At 43.7% G+C, this 20,407-nt stretch overlaps 1 protein-coding gene across 1 annotated transcript in view; it reads right to left on the bottom strand.

Annotated features, from left to right (window-relative positions):
• Nucleotides 1-654: 654 nt before the first annotated feature.
• The window catches only part of efna3a (ephrin-A3a), a 53,949-nt gene continuing 34,196 nt past the window's right edge, over nucleotides 655-20,407 (bottom strand). Inside the window, exons 2-5 of the mRNA XM_070921966.1 lie at nucleotides 8,338-8,639; nucleotides 8,019-8,084; nucleotides 6,291-6,368; nucleotides 655-773 (exon numbers count right to left, since the gene is read on the bottom strand). Coding sequence (XP_070778067.1) covers nucleotides 655-773; nucleotides 6,291-6,368; nucleotides 8,019-8,084; nucleotides 8,338-8,639 — 565 coding nt within the window. The remainder of the gene's footprint in view (nucleotides 774-6,290; nucleotides 6,369-8,018; nucleotides 8,085-8,337; nucleotides 8,640-20,407) is intronic.

The following is a 20,407-nucleotide window of genomic DNA, read 5'->3' as shown; positions in this document are numbered from 1 at the left end:
TATCCAGGTAAGATCAGTACAGTTCCAGAGTCCAGCGTGCTCTTTACTACATCTAAGTTGAGTTTTATCCATCAGCACACCTGGTCATCTGGTGGTCCAAGGCCTAAAAATCCGCTGCAAAGTCTACGTTTTGCCACCTTCTTCAAAACTTACAGATATGAAAACCTTCCTTTCCATCAGCTGAAGACAGTGCAGCTTAAATTCTTCAGGTGATTTGATATCCATGCTACAATAAGAGTGTGTAGTCTACATCCAACTCTTTACAAGTACACTATCTCACTCGCCTGTTGGGTGTCAGGCATGACAGCAGCACAGCGCAAGTCTGATTCTGAATGTTGGTTGTGGTCTCCATGTTGTGGCAAACACACCTGCATGAAATGCTGTGGTATTCATATGACAGCAATGTCCAACAACACATGGAGTGTCAAAATACACTGGTGTAAATATGACAGCAAAAAGGCCTCTCCTTTTTTCATGTCCAGTTAAGTTCAAGATTTTTTTTTCTGTGTCCTTTTGATTGTGGTTCTTTTTCACCTCTACTTGATTCTCTTCAGTGTTTCTGCCAACTTTTCACATCAACAACTTGGTGGATACAAAGCCCTTTGGACAAGGTGGTCCAGCTATGCATGAGGTGTCACTCGCGGGGGACAGTCGCTAGGACAAAAGGACGGCAGACACAAGCAGCATCGCCACGGTGAGAAGAAGGCGGTCACGTGATGGGCTGCTGCCACTGACGCTTTTCTCCAGTTTGGGAACTTCAGGGTTAAATTCATCTGGAGAGAAAGACACAGAACGAAAAAAAAAAGAAAGTGAGAAAAGAGAAGAACGTGAGTGTGAGAGAGCGAGAGAGAGAGAGTGTGTGTGCCAGACAGAAGGAAACGAACCATTACTACATTATTAATTCATCAATCTAAAGGCAATGTGTGATGCATGCTAATTGTACTTTAACATATGCAGAGAAAGAGACATGATGCAATTATCAACAAACCACCAATTATCATCAGCACTGCTACATATGGCCATTTCCCCTGTGGGATGGAAAATTAAAAACACTTTTGTTTCCGATCTGTTTTTTTTTTTTTTTTTTCATGTATTCCTCTTTTCACACTAATGATGTTTTTATCCTAGAGGGATTTCAATCAAACCAAATTACTATGGCCTTGCCATTGATTAGACACAACAGAACATTCGCTGGAGGGGAAAGATGGAGAAAGAGCTGGAAGAACACATTTTGTAATATTCGGTAAACAGTGGATTACACTGAGTCATTATGCTCTGTCTCGACATAATGTTTCCCATTATATGTAGAAGGTTATTACATGCCAAAATAAAGCAAAATCAACCAAACAGAGCTCTGTTACTTACACATCCATCGCAAGTTTAAGGACGACCTGGGTTAGCAGCCTTGTGATGTTAGAAAAACCTGTTTTTCTATCAAGTAATCTGACATTTGTTACTGATGTAAGTCACATTAGCCCACATCAGACATAAAAGAGAGATGTAGGTGAAGAGGAGGGGTGATGGAGGAGCCTTGAGAGGTGATAAGAGATAATAAAGACAACAACCACATGACAACTGATGGTTGATGAATGTTGGGAATTTTGTTTTTGCTGCCTTTCTGAGAGAGAAACCATCCGACCACTCTGGTTTGTCCTGGTTGTGTGTGACAGTTGCCCACGTCAGAGTTGTTCTTAAGGAACACAAGGCATCTGTCTGTGGCGATGACACATGACACTGACATTCACACTGTAGTGCAGCGGGATGAACTCAAACAGAAAACAGGCAAGCAAGGCAGGAGGGAGAATATAAACCAGTATTGCCTCAGGTAGGGCCCACAGGTCACCGTGGGCATTCACACCATCCGGTTTGTCTCTCCAAAAGGTTTCATCAGAGAGGCTCCGAAGTAAAATGTACACTCAGTGACCAGAAGAAGAGACACCCTGTCACTGCAGATAAAGAGAGCTCTCCCTTACCTTTAAATAAACAAGTACATGCAGCCACAGCTCCATTTCCACAGTTGCTTTGCATGTGAACTGATTCATTTCGTGTGATCTTACAGACTTGTTTGTGGGTGCCAGGAGCTTTGACAATCACAAAGCTGCACAATATGCATCTCTTCAAAACCCCATCTATTTAGGGAGGCCGCCCTTGGAAGATGAGTGTGGGGGACGTCGGGTGCCTCAGGCCATAACAAGTTATCAAAAGGTCCACAGTGCCATATCTAACATCACAGTACAATTGTGGGATACAGCAATCAATTTCCAAGAACACAATCTGGCGCAGTCTTGTCTGTATAGGGTATAACAACAGACGAGCTTGCAGAGTAGCTCTCCTGTCCGCGGTAAACCGCCCAAGGCATTTACAGTGAGATAAGAAACATCAGCTCTAGACTGTCGATGAGTGGAAAAAGGTTGTCTGGTCTGATAAATCCTTGTGCCAACTACGCCACAGCGATGGTAGACTTTCAGTGATGCATAAAGAACATGAGGTGATGGACCCATCATGTATGGTTACAGCTCTACAGGTCAGTGGGGGAGGTGTAATAGTGTGGAGGGCATTCAACTGGCTTAGACTCTGCCTATTAATACTTGTAGATTGATGCCTTAAAGCCAGAGCATACCTTAACGTCGCAGTATGTTCATGCATTCATGACCGAGGAATGGGTACTGAGATAAGATGATCTCGGTCACTCATCCACTCATATTGTTCCCAATAAAACAAATAGAATGAATGTATCCAAAAAGGGGCATCTACTCATCAAGCAATTGTAAAAGTACTGATGTCTTTGTGCTCTTAAAACTAACCAATGACAATGCTAGCTTTAACACTGGGAGACTAGCTAGCTTGGTTCAGCAGCAGAAAAATGGCAGAAAATTGTCAACAAGTGTGAATGAGATTGAAGCAGCTGTGAGTTCTTGTAAGACAACAAGCCAAATTAAGTCATTAATCTGCAAATGTCTTCGATTATTGTGAGAAACCTAAACTTAATAGTTCCTGGCACCGCTATCACAGCTTCTGTGTCAATTGAAAATGTCGTCAGTGGGATAGATACATCACTCGCTACTGTTGCTATTGGTTAGAACAAAACAAAATAACCCCCCCACCTCAACAAGAAAATGGCAAACATGAACGCAATGTCACGTTGAATGGATGAAGTGAAACGATACATGTCATTTCGGTCTGATTATCAGCTGGAGGCTGCATGTTGATAAGTTGCTACTAACAAAAGGTCGTCCATCATGTTTCTGAACTGAGGTTTCAATTCTTCTGGAACAGACTGCACATATTAGACGAAGTCTTTTGGTTTGATTGGTGCAACACAAAGGGTGCCAGTGTCTATCGATCCATCTTGAAATTATACGTTTACAGTTGCATTTTCTGGTCCACCACTTAATTTATGTGGCAGCCTTTAGCCCTCTACTACCGCTGCCGACATTCAATATAGGAGGAAAGTGTTTAAGGGCAAGTATGTCACAGATAGAGGAATGCACATATAAGCGCACTAAGCTTTGCTGCAGGAAACCATAAAGTTATGATTAATTCAAGCAGTAGGCAGCAAGACCGATGCTGAATTCTTGTAGCACATTTGTGGCAAAAGCCGTTTGCTATAAGATGCCCTACCATAACTAATCTCTGCTATTCATAATAAATGTTGATAATAGCTGCAGGCAGAACCGAGGTTGTCGCATGGGGTGTAGAAAATAAAAAATCATAAAAAAGGTAAATCCAGTTATATCCACTCTTACAAGTTACAACTTGGGTCTTTTTTTTGTAGTTTATGTTATGAAGTGGCAAGAAAGACGAGTGAGTCAGATGATCAGGCAGGTTGTAGCCAACAGCGTCCCATTTCACAAAGGTGGTTTGCAAGCACTTCTTACACACAGATTGCAAATGCAGCATCTTCTGTCACAAATGATAACCTCTGATGAGTGTTTACAGCAGACAGATTGGTTAATATTGTTATTGTTGGCCTTCACAAAGGTCTGGCTGACCTGGGGATTTGTTTGAAACCTTTATGATCATTTGACTGCTCATGTTTCTGGCCCTGCGTGACTTTGGCAATGTCACCACGTTTCCACATCTCAGCAATTAACTTGGTGAGAACATTCTTATTATTACCCACATAAATGATGGCCAAAACTACAAAAATAAGACCCAAGTAGTAATAGACCAGAATTATCCTTAAAACTCCATGTCAAATAAGGAAAATGTGACGCAGAAGCAGAGCTAATAATAAAGTAACGAGGATGACAGCAAGTCCAAACATATGCGGAGAGAGGCAGAGATTTGTTGATGCTAAGCCAGTCTGTGGGCTGGTCTGGTCCTGAGGGTGAGTCAGAGAGTGGGTGTCCAGCGGTCAGCAGGGCCATCAGGGGTATGGGTTGGTTTTAAGTGTGTGTGTGTTTGTGTGCATAAATCTGTGTGTCCTGATTTTGTTATTCCTCCAAATGTATTCAGCAAAATGCATCACAACGCTAGAGGCTATGATTTTTTATGATTCCCTGCCAGTGTGTGTTTTTTTATATTAAATTCTACGTAAGCTCGAGCCGGAGTTACTGCTGAGCAATTCGCCCACCACCGAGCCTTTCTTTCTTCTTCTGCCCCTTCCCTCTGTACCCCCCCCCCCCCTTTCTCTGCCCCCACTCTGGTTTTTATCTCTTTTTTCTGCCTGTTTCTCTCTCTCTGCCTTATCTGTTCTCCTTTCTGTCAGGCTGCATTTCTCTTTCACTGCCTCCTTCCTGTCTTTTTATCACTCTGACTTTCACTCTCTCTCACTTTGTCTCTCCCTCTTCCCAGCCTCCCTGTGTCTCTCTTCTAAACCTCTCTCTCTCTCTCTCTCTCTCTCTCTCTGTCTCTCTCTCTCTCTCTCTGAAGGTACTCATTGCTGATGGCTCAAGAGCTCTCTTCACTCTGTCTCTGCTGGTTTCAGTTTCCATCTCGGGCAGGTCACACTCACTAAGCCCTCGTCACAGACTGCCCACAGCTCCCAGAAACAAGCATACTAAATGATTCCCGGCAAGAGGGCTTTTGTTTGAGATGAGGATGGAGAAAGAGAGAGAAAAATAGAGGGTTTATGTAACCACTCAGCTGGGCAATTGACTCACTTGCTGACATGCTTTCTCCTTTGGTAAACATGGACCTTTCATTTCTTACAAGACCTCTACTGACCTTGTGGATCTTGTGCAGAGGAAAAAGGACGGTGTTACCTGTGTGTGTGTGTGTGTGGTACACTGTAGGAGGTTATGTTTTTATATATATAGATTATTGTGGTTTAATATTACTTGGGTCTTATTTTCCCCAGCTGAGATCACGGCTAAAAAGAAGTCTGACAGGGTAACACAAAGGCGTTGGATAGAGGTTTTAAACAAACCCCCAGGGTAGCCAAACTTATCTGGGAGAGAATGAACGAATTAACTGTCCGTTGCTCGCATCCATCATAGTTTACAGATCGGCATAGTTGTGAGCAGTTTTCCTGTTCAATGAGGGATTTTTACTGACATTTTGGGAGCGCTCTTTGCTTCCAAGTAAAGTCGTTTCGATAGTTTGGCTAAACCGTTGTCTCATTTACCTGATTGTCTGACTGCTGTGTTGCCAGATATAACAATAGTATCTGCTATGTTGAGTATCGAATCAATCCAGTACTCATGCTAGTGTCTTTCAGCGCTTCCCAAATTTGTAATCTGTATGTGTGCAGCTCATTAAAATATTTCTTTCTACAATACTAATACAGAAAAACTGTGACTAAGGAAACGATGAATTTAATAATGACACTGACAAATGAAGTGTATGATAAGGTCAGGGGCTCGGTGCTTCTCTTTTAATACTTTGGTGATTATTAGGTTATCATAACTAATAGAAATGATGACCAAAACTGCAAAAATAAGACCCAAATTGTAATAAACTGGAATTATCCTGTAATGTTGCACAATAGAGGGTCATGTTGGGTTCATTTGTCTACAAACATATTTGCTTTCTCACACAGATGCCTGTAAATACAGTATACAGTATGTATAAGACTGTATATGTCACTACTGCTGAATCACGTTGCAGTGTGTCATGGTCTTTCCCATATTGCACAACTCTCAAGAGCAGAAAATAAAGGTTTTACTCATCAACCAGCTATGGCCTGTGGATTCTCTTTTGCCATCCATAGAATAAAAACCCTAACAAATGGTTGGTTCCTTTCCACAATGATTGGTACACAAATCAAGCCCTGTAGCCACAGCCAAATATTGACCAGCATCTGGCAATTGGCTGCTGTTCATTTTCAGCAACTCAGAGTCACTCACCAATGTTGTGTATTTTGATGTTTGGCCTGACTGTGTAGTCGGGAGACGTCTGACTGGAGTCATCATCTGCCTGGGAGACTGAGAAACACACCACATATACACACACACAGACAAAGAGAAAGAAGAAAGAAGAGGGAGAAATCAAAAGCAGAGGAGAGAAACAAAGATGGAGAGAGGGAGGAGAGACGAGGAAAGAAAACACACCATTAAAATGACAACACATTTTAGCAACCACTTAAGTACATACACATATCGCAGAAAATGGAGCCTGTGTGTCTCTGCCACCGAGAAAGCATGAAGAAATCCTGGACTGAGAATCCAGACATCCATCTGATGATTAAAAGCATTTGGAACCATGGACAGAAATCATTTTCACATTTACTGTTCGTCTAGACACAGAATTACATTTGGCCTGCATTGCCAAATTATCCATGAATGAATGATGTGTGGGTTTGTTGGTGTGCATGTGTACACATCTATGTGCATGTGTCTGTGTGAGCCTGTGATTCTGTTGCACAGTTAGGAGGATGAAATAGCATTTACAGAGAAGCTGGTAGCAATCAATCTGTAGCTCTTCGCAGATGTAAAGCATATGCCATGAATATTCACATCTCTTTCTTATCTTAAAGTCTTAAAGTTAGGCGGAAGACACGCAGAGAAAATGAAAACGGTCTGGAGGCAGCTGAAATCAACAGCTTTTCTGATAGCAAGCTGTTAAAATGACCTTGCTGAGTAAAGGTTGTGGATTGTAAACTGACTAAATGCGCCAGTGCACACATAGCCATTCATGCACACACACACACACACACACACACGTTAAAAAGATTTACGGCTGACATACAACCATACGCAGACACAGACACACACACACACACACACACACACACGCTCAAACTCCTGCACCTCCAACACACACAGCGATGCACACAAACACACACAGAGGCAAATGGAGGCGTGGTAGACACATCAATAGATTAGCCGTGACACTGGGACGGGGGGGGGTGGGTGTTAAGGTGATGTGTACACAGGGGCTGACACTGGCCTGAGTGTGGGATGTATTAGTGCTGACAAGGTTAGAGGAGAGGGGGAGGCTTTCAGCACTGGGCTCCCTGATCAAAGGCCTGCAGGGGAGAGAGCAGGCTACCAGGGTAAAAATAACACACACACTATACAGAGCAGCAGGCATCAGAGAGCGAGAAAGAGAGAAGAAGAGATGGACAGCGAGGGAGAGGGAGGAAGAGGAGAGGGGGTGGTCAAGAGAGCTGGGAGGGAGAGGGATGGAGAGTGACAGAGAGAGAGAGCTGGATCTCGCAGCTGCAACAGTTTTTTTTTCCTTTTACATATTTTGTACAGCTTCACGAGAGCATGTCATTCACAGAGAGAGATGGAGCATTACTGTAATAGCTCTGAGACAGAGAATAACATTAAGCCATCACTCTCAAAGCGCTGCTTCGAGGGAAAAGACGCCATCATCAAAACCTCGCCAAGACAGCGCGCGGCAGAAAAGCCTCTCTCTGAGACAAGACTGTCAGATCTTAGTTTTTCTCTCTCTCTGTCGGTTTCTCTCTGCCTCTTTGTCTCTGCTTTCTCTGTGTGTTTGTGTGTTTGGGAGATACAAAGAGACAGGAGAAGAGAGGGAAGTGGAGATTAAGTGACACAGAAAGAGAGGAAATGGTATAAAATGAGGAGAGGGCTATGGTGGTAAGAGACAGAGTTGCTGGGTCTCACCGGTGGAGCAGCAGACGTAGACCCTCAGTCTCAGGCAGCTGTGGCCGTGGTGGTGGGTGGGCGTGGCTGAAACAGAGAGCAAACACACACGTCACCCTTGTGCCCTCTGCAGGCCACACCACCCTCAACAATCGGCTGTGCAAACTGCAGTGCCGAGCAACCGCCTGTCCTCAGCTGAACTTCCAGAATCTATTATCAACACCCACACGCTGTCAATACATGTGGGTGACAGCAGCTGAAGGGAAGATATTAAAACATTGGATGTGCTTTTTCTATCCATCACAATAAACCAGTGCTGCTGTTTACTGGCCTGACTCACAGATGTAGTAGTACTCCTGGCCCACGTTGAACTCGTAGCCCAGCGAGAAGGCGCTGAACCGCTGGAACTTCTCAGAGAACTTGATGGGAGCGTGAGGCGCATGGGGCCGGTTGCACTCCCAGCGTTTGAAGCCCATCTGGGGGTCGCAGGTGCGGTAGCCACGGTAGCTGACCATGTAGAGGATGTACTGCTCGGCCACGGTGCGCTCTAGCGTCCCCCGCTGACTGGTGTTATAGTGCGGGCAGTAGATGTCCAGGTAGTCATTGACGCTGACCTGCACCGTGAATCCCTCCCTTCGTAGCCTGAATTAAAAAAACAGACCAGAGGAGGAAGAGAGAGAAAGGAGAAGCGGAAGAAAGAAAGACAGAAATGTGGATAAGAAACTAACGCTGCAAATAATTCATCGTTTTATTATCTGTTAAAGGAATAACTCGACATTTGGAGCCTTGTCGTCAGTGTGAGGTTGCCAGGCAACCAGACTTCTTCAAGCCAAGAAATAACCCCCCATAAAACAGAAACTTTACACTTTATAAACAAACAAGATATAACATGTTAATTATTGAGCTTTAGAGCTGCCTAAGGTGGAATATTTTTACCTTTGGACAGAGCCAGGCTAGCTGTTTCCAGTGTTTATGCTAAGCTATGCTAATAATAATGAAAACCGCCCATCACACGTTCATCTTCGAACAAACAGAAACTAAAGATATTTAATTCACTATGAAGTAAAACAGAGAAAAGCAGAAAATACAACTCGAAACTAGAAGCAATATATATAAAAATATTTAAGATTTCTACTTAATAAATTACCTAATTATTAATCAAATATCAAAATCATTGTAAATTACTTCTCTGCCTATTGACTAATTGATTAATCGACTAACCTTTTCAGCACTAGAGTAATCATAAAAGCAACACAAAGAGGCCGGAGAGCTATAGATTTTTCTCTCAGCGTACATTTTGTTCAAGTGAGAAAGTATTACACCTTTCTCGCCCCTCTGCATATAAAAACACACATTTTATCACTGAATGCCCTATGGCAAGTGCTGAGAACGGTGCTGAGAATGATAATCTGCACTCCTGTCTCTCCCCCTGAGCCAGCTACAGGCCGGGTCACTGAGGCGGAAGGAGATCCTGTCGTTGGCGATGTATGCTCCGGCCGCAGGGGAACCGGCCTGCACACGCTACGTATGATGGCCCAAGCTCCCCTGGCAACCGCTGATGATGGACGAGTAGGCTGTTAGAAGGTAAGGAAGGCGGCCACTCTAAGGTTGAGCATGTGTGTGTGTTTTACATGAAGATACAGTAACCCCTCAGTTGATTTAAGACTCCTCACTGAACTGAGACGATGATGTGATATGATTTCGCATTCAGCTGCCACGCTGTGATCTTCGCTGTTTGTAATACTAAGTATACTTATTATGTAAATTACACAATCTGTAATTAGACAAAGTAGAAGTCATTAGAAGGGCTCCTGCAGGTGAGCTGATGAGATGGGAATTGTCCTTGTCTGCATTGATGTGTAACCTGCACCAAATGCAGCTGTAATTACTCATTTTCACCACTAGGTGGAGGTATTGTGCTGTATTAGGTTTCCTCCGTACTCATTTTTTCCCCTCCTGGTTGTCTCCTCTTTCTTACACATTTTCTGTTACACGCATACAAAAGGAGCACACACTTACACACACACACTCACAACCATCCCTCACTGTGTATACATTGTGCCTACACACACACAAAGCTGTGGGCACACTCTCACAAACATGTGCATACGTTACTAGGTCAGGCCTCCAGAGAGATTATTATTCAATTACAAAATGTGATTCAGAAATGTCATAGCACCTCTCTCCCTCTCTCTCCTTCTGTCTCGCCATCTTTCTGGCTGTGGCGTTACAACTGTTCCTTTTTTTCTGGATCCACTCCTCCACTCCCATCCTCCCTTTCATCTCCACCCCTTCTCTTCGTTTACACACATGCTGTAGCTGATGAATATCAATTCTCTTAACCGGTGTTTCTTTTTGGGCCATCAATCTTATCTGTGCTTTCTATCCCCGCTGCTCAGATGTCAGATGACAGACTTTTGTCTTGCAGTGTTGCGGGAAGAGACAACACAGCTATGCTTCAAAGGGACTATATTTAGAGAGGGGGTTGGTGGTGGAGGAAGGGGGGTGAAGTTTGAGAGGTGGGGGGGCAGAGGGGTAGAGATAGATAAAGAGGTACAGTGGGTGTGGGATAGAGAGAATAGCAAGTAGATAGACATAAGATGAAAGTGGGAGAAAGAGGGTGTGTTGAATGAAAAACATGCCATGAGGAGAATCCTGGATGCGAGCAGCGTGTAAAAAAAGTCGGAGAGTGATGCAGTCATTAAGAAATAGGTGAGAGGACGGCGGCGTGTGAGAGGAGCTGGATGCAAGAGCAGGAGGAAGAGTGTGTGTGTCTGTGTTTGAGCGCTCAATAGTATTTATGGATGAAAGGCTGCAGGGTAATACTGAGACATGCACAGCAAATGCAGCAAACTCACCAGCGATATGTGTACATGAGAAGCTACTGAAATGGCAATAATTACTTCGTTGGTGCATCCAAGTGTCTTGAGTGTATATGCTGGGGGATGAATCTAGGGCTGCAACGATTAGTTTCACTAATTGTTTCAGCACTATATGAACATGCAACCCTGTTACTTTACTGTTTTGGTTGTTACTTAGCCTCACTAGATGGACCTACACCTACCTAAAGTCAGCAATAGAAGAATCAGGAGAAGAAAGGAAGAGGAGGAGGAGAAAAATGACTCTGGAGGAAGAAGAGAAGGTAAGGTGGTGCAGAAGGGAAAAACAGGGGGGAAGGAGACTAAAAGGGTGGAGTGAGAAGAACAGGCTGGCTGGGTGAGAGGAGTCCCTCTAGGTGTACGCTGTTATATAAGCAGTCCACTTAGTGGCACAAGACAGAAAGGTTGCAGGGCAGAGAGGAGTGGAGGGGGGAGAGGAGAGGAGAAACAGAAGAAGGGGGTGAGAGGAGATTTAATAACTTACGGTAGTGGGAGGAGGGGGATGGGTGAGGGAGGAAAATGCACTGAATGATGACAACAAAGAGAAAGGCGCAGAAAGGGAGGCAGAGGCCTAGACAGAGACATAGTGCTCCCCGGGGATGAACATATATGTGGTAAAAGTGCATAAAAAAGACTGATGGCTCTCATTCTCTCGTTGTCTCTCTTTTCCTGCAGCCCGTTCCCCCTCTCCAACTCTCCTCTTCTCTTTCCACTGTGCATTGTCTCTGTGGTGGTTTTGCTGTCTCATCATCATTTTCCTATGAGTGGGAGTGCGCAGCTAGTTAGTAAAGGCTGCACAAGCTGGTGAAGACTGCCAGGGGAGGCAGATAGCAGGGGAGGGGCGGGGGGGGGGGGCTGAGACAAAGATAGCACCACTGCACCTTTCACATCTGCGCTAAAAAGAATCTTTGGAGAATACTCCCAGTATCAATAAATAACAATGGTGGGGTAGCGCTACAGCTAAAGACACTTACAAACATACAGTGGACAGAAACAGAGCATCTCCCACAGCCACAGAAAATCTATAATTCCTGTAGTAAAAAGTAAAACAGGCAGACATCATAAAGAATCATTTGTAAGTAACAAAAATGAGGAGAAATAATTCCCTCACTTTCCCCATGAGTGATGTCAATCATTTTTTCATTTTCCTTCACTGAACTTCAAACTAAAAACAACTCCATGTCCTCTGTCAGTTTTCTGTATAATAATTTTGCCAGATTGCATCAAAGTGAGAGCAGACGCACGAGTGCTGCTGGCTTTCAAGGAAAATAATACCAGTGCAATTGTATTTGTTTTGGGTTTTTTTTTTTTCTACTGACATGAATGGATATGAAAAGTCTAAACCCACCAAGGTATTCTTCACAGTCTGAAGTTAGTGCTGTTTGTTCTGCTGCAGGTTCGTCCTACATTACTGCCAGAGGCTCCAACTGTTTTCAAAAATCCATTAAAAACAGCTGGAAGAGACAAGTTGTTGCTTTTGACAAACGTAGTCCAACCTTGCAGTAGAAAATATAGTAATAGTTTCTGACTGTGGAAAAAAAAAGCACTTGTGGGTTTAAACTCTTCATAGGTATTAATGCTAATAGGTACTGTAGAGAATATCCTTTCAAATGCACATATCAGCAACTGGAATAACAGCACAGGGGCACACTGGAAAATGAAAATGTCACATGAAAGCCAAATAACTGTTTTAAAGCAATGTGCTTTTATTACTTCCCATACTTACAAGTTTTCAAAACCTTGCTTTATTTGTCCAGATTTTCCTTCCTGATTTAGTTTTCCCGCAAATATATCCAAAGATTTGTTCTCCAACTTGCTTTATCTGCCTGTGCATCTACAAAGCAATTAGGAACAGAGTTTTTTTGTGTAAGAAATAGCACCATGGAGTCAGGATGATTCAATTTTAAGAATCGACTTTTGCATAAATGCTCTTGTCGTTGCATAGACCATCACACTCTCTGCACCAACAGTAAGTAGTCTATGTCTAATTAACAGTACAAGGTTGTTTTTTGGTGTCTGCATTGTTTGTCATTATTGCTTTCCAAGACGGCTGCCATGGAAATTTAGTTCATTAAACTTTTTATTAAAGCAATTATGTAAAATATTGTACTTCCACAGTGTCACTGTCTAGCTGCGCGTGTTTTCAGAGTTGTAGGCGCTTCTCTCAGTAAAGACGAGGTCAGCATGGCATTGTCATTGATGACCTTAAAAGCACTCTCTCTGGGGTAATCAACATCAGCCTCATCAGGAGGATAAACTACCGATGCGTGAAATGGCGTGACTTAAATGCCATTCACCAATCGCCTGTTTACCACCGACAAGACTCCTCCGATCGAGTCCCCTGGCAGGGACAAGCTCGACTCTGCTGTTTTTCTCCGTACCTCAGCACCAAAACTCATTACTCGTGCACGCACACATGCGCACAAAAGGCACAGACAACCATCAGACATGCATGCTGGCGCACACACACACACACACACACACACACACACACACACACACACACACACAGTATCTCCTGTGAGTCGTCACTGATTGAGTTAACGCCGCAATTAACGGCCCGGTTTACAATGTTTCGATCCAAAATGGAGGATTGGGGGAGAAACAAGTGCTGAGCCAGTCGGTGAGAAGAGGCAAACGCTGCAACTCTCTTCTATCACTATTAGACCACTGGGAGTCATCCACCAGCTTCCTGCACAACCTCTGTCCACTCTGGCCTCAGAGAAATGGAGGAACATTACCTTTTCATATTTACCCATTCCTGTATAAACCTCCCAACGGCTTATTCCCCGGCCTTCGACCTTTGCTTCCCTCATTCGAAAAGCTCCGGCACATTTCTTTGCAATAAGCTTTGCAATACCGTTTTTTAACATTTACAGACATCCGCACCTCGGAGATATCCCGTAAAGCTGCTGTGTCCATCATCACCTACGGTACATAGTTCTGCTGAAGAAATTACAAGTCTTGCTCAAGGACACCTTGACGGCAATTACCTGTTCAAGCCGATCACCTTAACAGCTGTTTATCAGTCTGAGCCAATCACAGGTCAGCCTTTTTGTTCATGTTTTCTACTGTTTCCTATATGGTATGGCAGACTGCATGAGTCAGAGGCTGAGGCATACAAAGCCTTAAAGTTAAAAACTAAAAAATGAATATCATATCCCCAGTGTTCTCCACTGCGTGGATACTCTCTGCTACTGAGAAATGCCAAAGCTTTCAAATGAATTAATCACTTCAGTAATTAATACATTTATGTTGATGTTGCCTGGCCATGACATTTACACTGCATGCCAACAACAATGAGGTGAAACAACTTCATAAGCGCAACATTAAAAGCCCAATTGCTGCTGTAGCTTGAACATGCAGAAAGTTATGGATTTTTGCTTTCAAAGTGATGTTTTATTGATCTATGACGTCACGGTGCAGCCTCAGCTACAGAACAGCATCCAGCAGCTTGTGGGGCCGATAGAAATGGATCTTTCAGTTAAAGGACCCTGCAGTTCAGTTGCTTGGTGTCTCCGTCTCCCCCAGCCTTGCTCAAGGCGTGCCTTTAATAAAGTGGGTGGGTGGGGTAGGGGCGGCTCAAGGGACCCGTTCAGAAATGTAAAGTATTAGCCAACTTAACAGAGGCAAATGCACCTATGAGAGGGGGCATGCAGTGTCACATATTAAGGAACACAGAATTGGATTTATGGTCGAAGCTGGAGGAGGAGATGATGCGGAGATGAGTCAGGACTCCAGCCTCAGTGGATGATTTAACAACATAGACCACAAATACGCACAAGCTGGGGGTGTGGGACCCTCCAAAGAGGTCACAAGAGGATAAACATGATAGCAATTTAGAAAAACATTCAAAATGTCTGATACAAGGGCTTCTGTCTGTTATTCTTTTTTTTTAATCAATGAATGCATCCTTTTGTCTATAAAACATTAGAAAATGGTGAGAAATCCCTATCACAATTTCTCACAGCCCAAGAAAAGTCTTTAAATTGCTTGCTTTGTCCGACCAACAGTCCAAAACCCAAATATAGTCAATTTATAATGACACGAGAGAAAAACAGCAAATCCTCCCTCGAGAAGCTGGAGGCAGCAAAGGTTTAGCATTTGTGCCTGATAACGGCCTTTAACAACAAATTATTTAACAATTAACTAACATTTTTTCTCAGTTTATCGACTAATTGTTTCACTACTATGTGATACACACAATTATATTTGTAATTTATGTATGCTCAAATGTGTCTTTCAGCTTTTTTCTTGTGAAATACTTGATAGTTTTACCTCTTCAAGCCTTTAAAACTCATTCAGACAAAACAAGATAAGAGGTGAAACCCCTCCTTTGGTGGAACGGCTCACAACTTGTATACATATGCAACGTTTTAAACAGGGGCGCAGGAGGACATAGTTCTTTTTTAAGGAGTCGTGAATCAAAAAGGTTGGGTTACACCGGCCTAACGCAAAGGGCATGTCGTGTTTGCTTGTTGGCTTGAGGGGCATCCTTATTTGAATTGTGGCAGTGAGGGAAACAAAACTGATCATGATCAACATAATAACGCCATTTCCACAGCTCCAAGCTGTGATTAAATCACTTGCAAAGCATTGTGGGTTGCTGCCAGCTCGTTGAGAGGAAATATGAACGGGCATAAATTTCATTGATTAATCTATGTGGCTTAAGCTGCTCTTTACTTTCTGGACGTCCACAGAGGAAGTTTAAATATCAAACAGAAATATGGATGACACAGTTGAATATTAAACTGTGGCTCTCCTCCAACTAGATTCGTTGCATAAAATAAATGTAATAGAGTCTTTTTTTCCCCTTTTTATTACAGTGAAATGTTTCCAAGGACCACTTGGGAATGGTTTTCTGGCTATAATTGGCCCCTGTGCTTTGGGCTTTGCATTGGTGTGGCGACTCAGATTGGCAGGAATATGGCTTACACTTTAGTGAGCACTCAAATCCAACAATAAATTCTCTATTTTACTGACTTTGATTTAGTTTGATGAAACGGGGATTTTGAATGGCTAGAATATCAGTGCTATAGTCTCTGTAATGGCTGATGGACACCTTGAAAAAGGTAACGGCAGGAAACAGAAAACCTTCAGAGGTATCACGAGGTGATGTCAGACCGCGGTCACGGCCAGTCTTGAAAAGTCATCCATCCCGCTGAGTTCGTGGTGTGATTATATCCTGCGACAAGCCGCGATAACAAGGGTCCATCTCTCTCAAGGTGAGGCTCTAATTGCACCACACTACCAAAGGCTTGATCGCCCACAACTGCTCTCTCGCTCTCTCCGCGAGCTCACTTCTCATTTGCTGTCTCACACTCCTGCCTCTCATTCACCGTTCATCCGCTTTGCCGAATGATGTCGTCTGATCATGAAAAGCACCACTCATTCCCCTCTTCCCTTCAGCCAACGCAGACCGTTCTCCCGCAAAAGGTCCCACATTCATAAATGGATAATGGACCGCAACCAGCCCTCGTGGAAAATGTGTGTGTGTGTGTGTGTGTGTGTGTGTGTGCGCGCGCATATGCATGTTCAGGTCAGGGTGCAGTATACTCCAAACAAGATTGAATTTGATGTGTACTCAGGTCGTTGACTGTGGCGCTGGGTGAAATCTAAAACAAAGACAAGACTATCTATGAGTGACATGAATTTACAGGATACAGGAAGAAGAAAATGAACTGACCTGCTGCTGCTTTTTAAATGGTGAATTACTAATGTTCCCTAAATCAAACAGGATAGAGACATGAAACATGAGGAGTCGCCTATGTATGAGTTGGACGTGTGCATGAAGGCAATGTTTGGCCTTCTTTTCTTTTTTTGCAATCTTCCAAAATAAGTGCTCTTCATTAAATAAAACAGTTTTTCAGAACAAAATCCATCACTTTGACAAAGCAATGATCCTTCAAAAAATAATTTAATCAGTATAATTTCTTTCAAAACAGAAGAGAAATGTAATTCGCCGTGTTTGATACATTATGTACGTATATTCTGTTTGCTATTCGGCTAAACATCTGTTAAGTACCTTCACCTAATGGACCTCATGGCCATATGGTGAAACTGTTTAAGTCTAAATTCAGAAAATGATGAATCATGTGCAAATTAGACAATAAAATAATGTCATACTTTAAATAAAAAAGGTGAACATTTAAAATGTGTAAAAAAAAACAAAAAACTACACAACCTTAATCAAGGACACAGCCTGCTCCGTCTCACACAGATGAATCTGCTACAACACATTCTTGAATGACACTGAAGCTGTTCAATCAACATTAAAAATCAATATCTTTTCACCTGGAATTCATCTTGGTGCTACAAACCGGTCCATCTACCCAAAGTGGAAATGACACTGCTGGAAAATTCAAGTTCCTACTGGAGGTGTGGGCACACCTGACATACTACCTGTGAAAACAAACCATTTTCTATTTTGTGTGTCGTGTACTGCCGCTTAAATGTAAAGGGTGCTGGCCTTAGAGAGAGCGAGTAAGACAGACAGGCAGGGAGGCAGAAAGCGAGATAGCAGAGGGGCTGTGACACACAAAAGAAGCTCTCATCAAGACAAATTCTCCACAGTGCACGGCCTCAGCGAGGGTGCCAGGCAGCTCTTGCTAGCCCGCCGTGGCCATGTCCAAAAACAAAGTGCTTATCTCGCCCATCTCCAACCGTCTGGCCACTGACAGAGCAGAGGACACACTTAAGAAAAACACTAAGAGGGTTCACAGGTTCACACATCAACTTAGTATTCATACATTGAAAGAATAAACTGACAAATTAAGCATCGGAACCAGCGTGCAGGTAAAACTGAACACAAAATAACCACAATATGCAACGATATAAGTGAAATATACATGAAAGTAAATCCACAGAGAGGCTCATGGGCCATGAGGCTACTTCTATTATCTTTATAAAGTGCGGTATGCATGCTTTGAAGTGCAGTGTGTGAGGGGCTCGGCTGCTCTCACAGGAAGTCAACCACAGTAGGGTGTTCACTTTCAAAAACCTGAGTCTTTAAGCCCCTACTCTGGGCTGGCACACACCATCCCTCTCTCAGTGAGAACGAACGAGAGGAAAGAGAACAAAGACAGGAGAGAGGGGGGAGAGGGGGGAGAGGTAGAAAAGAAGAAAGAAAGATGAAGGAAAGTAGTTCTGGGTCAGATTTAGACTGGACGATATTCAGGCAGCGCCAACCTAATGGTTGCCAAGTAGAATAATCTGGTCTTTTATCTCTGAGCCATGGCAACTGCAGGGTTTCATGTAGGTACGCAGCCCCCCTAAAGACCACCAAACACATACAAACACACACACTCATGCACTTTCAAAACTATAAAAGAAACTACAAAGCAAAATGAACACACTCCCTGACAACTGAGGCTAAATACAATCAACTTACATACTGCAATTAACAAATAAACACCCTCACATTACGTCATTTCAAGCTCGTGATATCCCCAAATACACCCAACATACAGAAGCACAAACACTTCCTAGCAGGCCTCCATAAATAATTCACCCATTTTCTTAAAATAACCCATCGCCCTTTTAAAATATACCCTCTTTTCTTTGTGCAAACAACCCTCCAGCTCGCACAGCAGAGTGGTCATGGAGTAATTATTTACACGATCCACCAGAGAGCACTGATAAGAGCCCGTATAGGAGGAGAGAAAGAGCTACTGGGGGTGTGGGTGAGGGGAGTCTGCTCAGGTAGCATGTCAATCTGCGGCCCATTAGCAGGTGATGCCAGGCAGGCATGTTCAAAGCAGCTCCCAAGGTACGACGGACCTCTCTCTTCTGAATAATTGACTGGCCGCAGCCCACGTTTTCTCCCCTCCGTTCTTCTCTATCTCCTCTGCGTCACCTGCGCAGTTCCTCTCCTCCTATTGTTCTTTTTTCCACCTCTACTTCCCGTCTCTCTGTCTTTTGTGTTTTCTTTTATACTTTCTTCGCCTCTTGCTCTATCTTTCCTCTGCCTTCCATCACTCTCCGTCTCCCAAGGCTGTGAATTGTGAAGGTTGCCGGTACATATAGGCACTTATGTAACCAAGGAGATAAAGAGGGGAGCATTCTGAAAGCATTCGACGTGAGACATCCTTGGAGAGGCGAGGCATCTTTCAGCATGTTTACTTCTTCAGGACAATTTCTAACACCACAGCTGCTGTTTGGTAATGCATGCAGTCAGTGAAGGGAGAGGGAAAACTGGGAGGACTTGGTGCAGGAAGCTGAGATGCTACGTGTCTGTGCTGTTTTCTGTTTAAACACCTCCAATGGCTTGAGAGAAGATGTGAGTGGACAGTTGAGAGCCCTGAATACTGAGCAGGCTCAGGTGAGGCTTCGCGGAGATAGACCTGGAACAGAGTGAGGGTTGTCAAGGGGTGGGAGGGGGGGTTGTTACACCACACACTAGCAGTGTTTCCATACACGTATCTTTCAGTGGATTTTGAAGTAGGAAAGCTGTTTCGAAACAGCAAAATTTGATAAAACTTCTTCAATTCTGCAACAAAGCTTTTACACTCGCTTGACAATCGAATGGAAACACGGCCAGTGATACTCAAGGAAAACCACCTGCTCTCTCAGTAGCCACAATGCCTCTTTCTGAATATGGAAACCCCCTTTCTGGAACAACTTTGTGATGAGGCACAATACATTATCCCGAGGAATCAAATCATATTCAAACGCCCCCCTGCCTCCCTTCAATATGCGGCGCAGCATCTGGCTGGGGCCATTAATGAATGCCGCCTCATGCCATCTCCTAATGGAATTGCCTTGTCTTGGAGTTCACTGCTGTGACACTGGCTCAGCAGTGCCAAAAAGATTACTAGAAAGATTAAAAGACAGAATAAACCAGAGGCTGCGCATGACAGGCAGCCAGGCCTCAAGATCACACATTAGATAATTGGTGCAAAAAAACATTCCCCGTCTCTGTCTCTCCTCTGTTTTCTGCAGGGGCTTGGAATTGGTGGGCAGCAGACCCCCGCCTGGCGTGCTGTCACACCTCCGCAGTGAAAACCGTTTGAAGAGGCTGGAACAAAGCCTGTGTGGAGTATGTTATGTCTGTGTGAAAATGTTGCCTTTGTGGGCCCAGTGATGAGCCTAAATCCAATGGCGTAGTTACGCAGCTGGTTAGATTTGAGAACGATGCAGCGTCGATCTCACTGACATACACAGAAGATTCACACAAAGACGAGCACACACACTTTCTTCCTTTCTCCAAAACAAACACCCCTTCACTCCACTACACATGCACGCTTTATCTCCCTCTCTTATTGCGCCAGTGCATCTTTCTCTCCCTCATTTTTTCCACTTTACTTCACTCTACACTATCTTTCTATCTATCTACGATGTGTAGTTATCTCTCTCTCCATCTCCAGAGCAGCCCAGCGATGGGCCTGTGCCCTTTCATAATTCATGGAGTTGTTCTTATGGCTCAGGCAGCCATGTCGGATGTGAATCTGTGCACCAAAGGCTCACTCGGCCTACACCGCCTCAGCCAGGAGGGTTAGTGCTCGAGCTACTGTGCTCAGGTACCATACAACA

Source organism: Enoplosus armatus, chromosome 16 (genome assembly GCF_043641665.1).
Source record: "Enoplosus armatus isolate fEnoArm2 chromosome 16, fEnoArm2.hap1, whole genome shotgun sequence".
Taxonomy (NCBI): Eukaryota; Metazoa; Chordata; class Actinopteri; order Centrarchiformes; family Enoplosidae; genus Enoplosus; species Enoplosus armatus.
The sequence above is the reverse complement of the archived record's forward strand: the minus strand, read 5'-3'. Positions and strand labels throughout refer to the sequence as shown.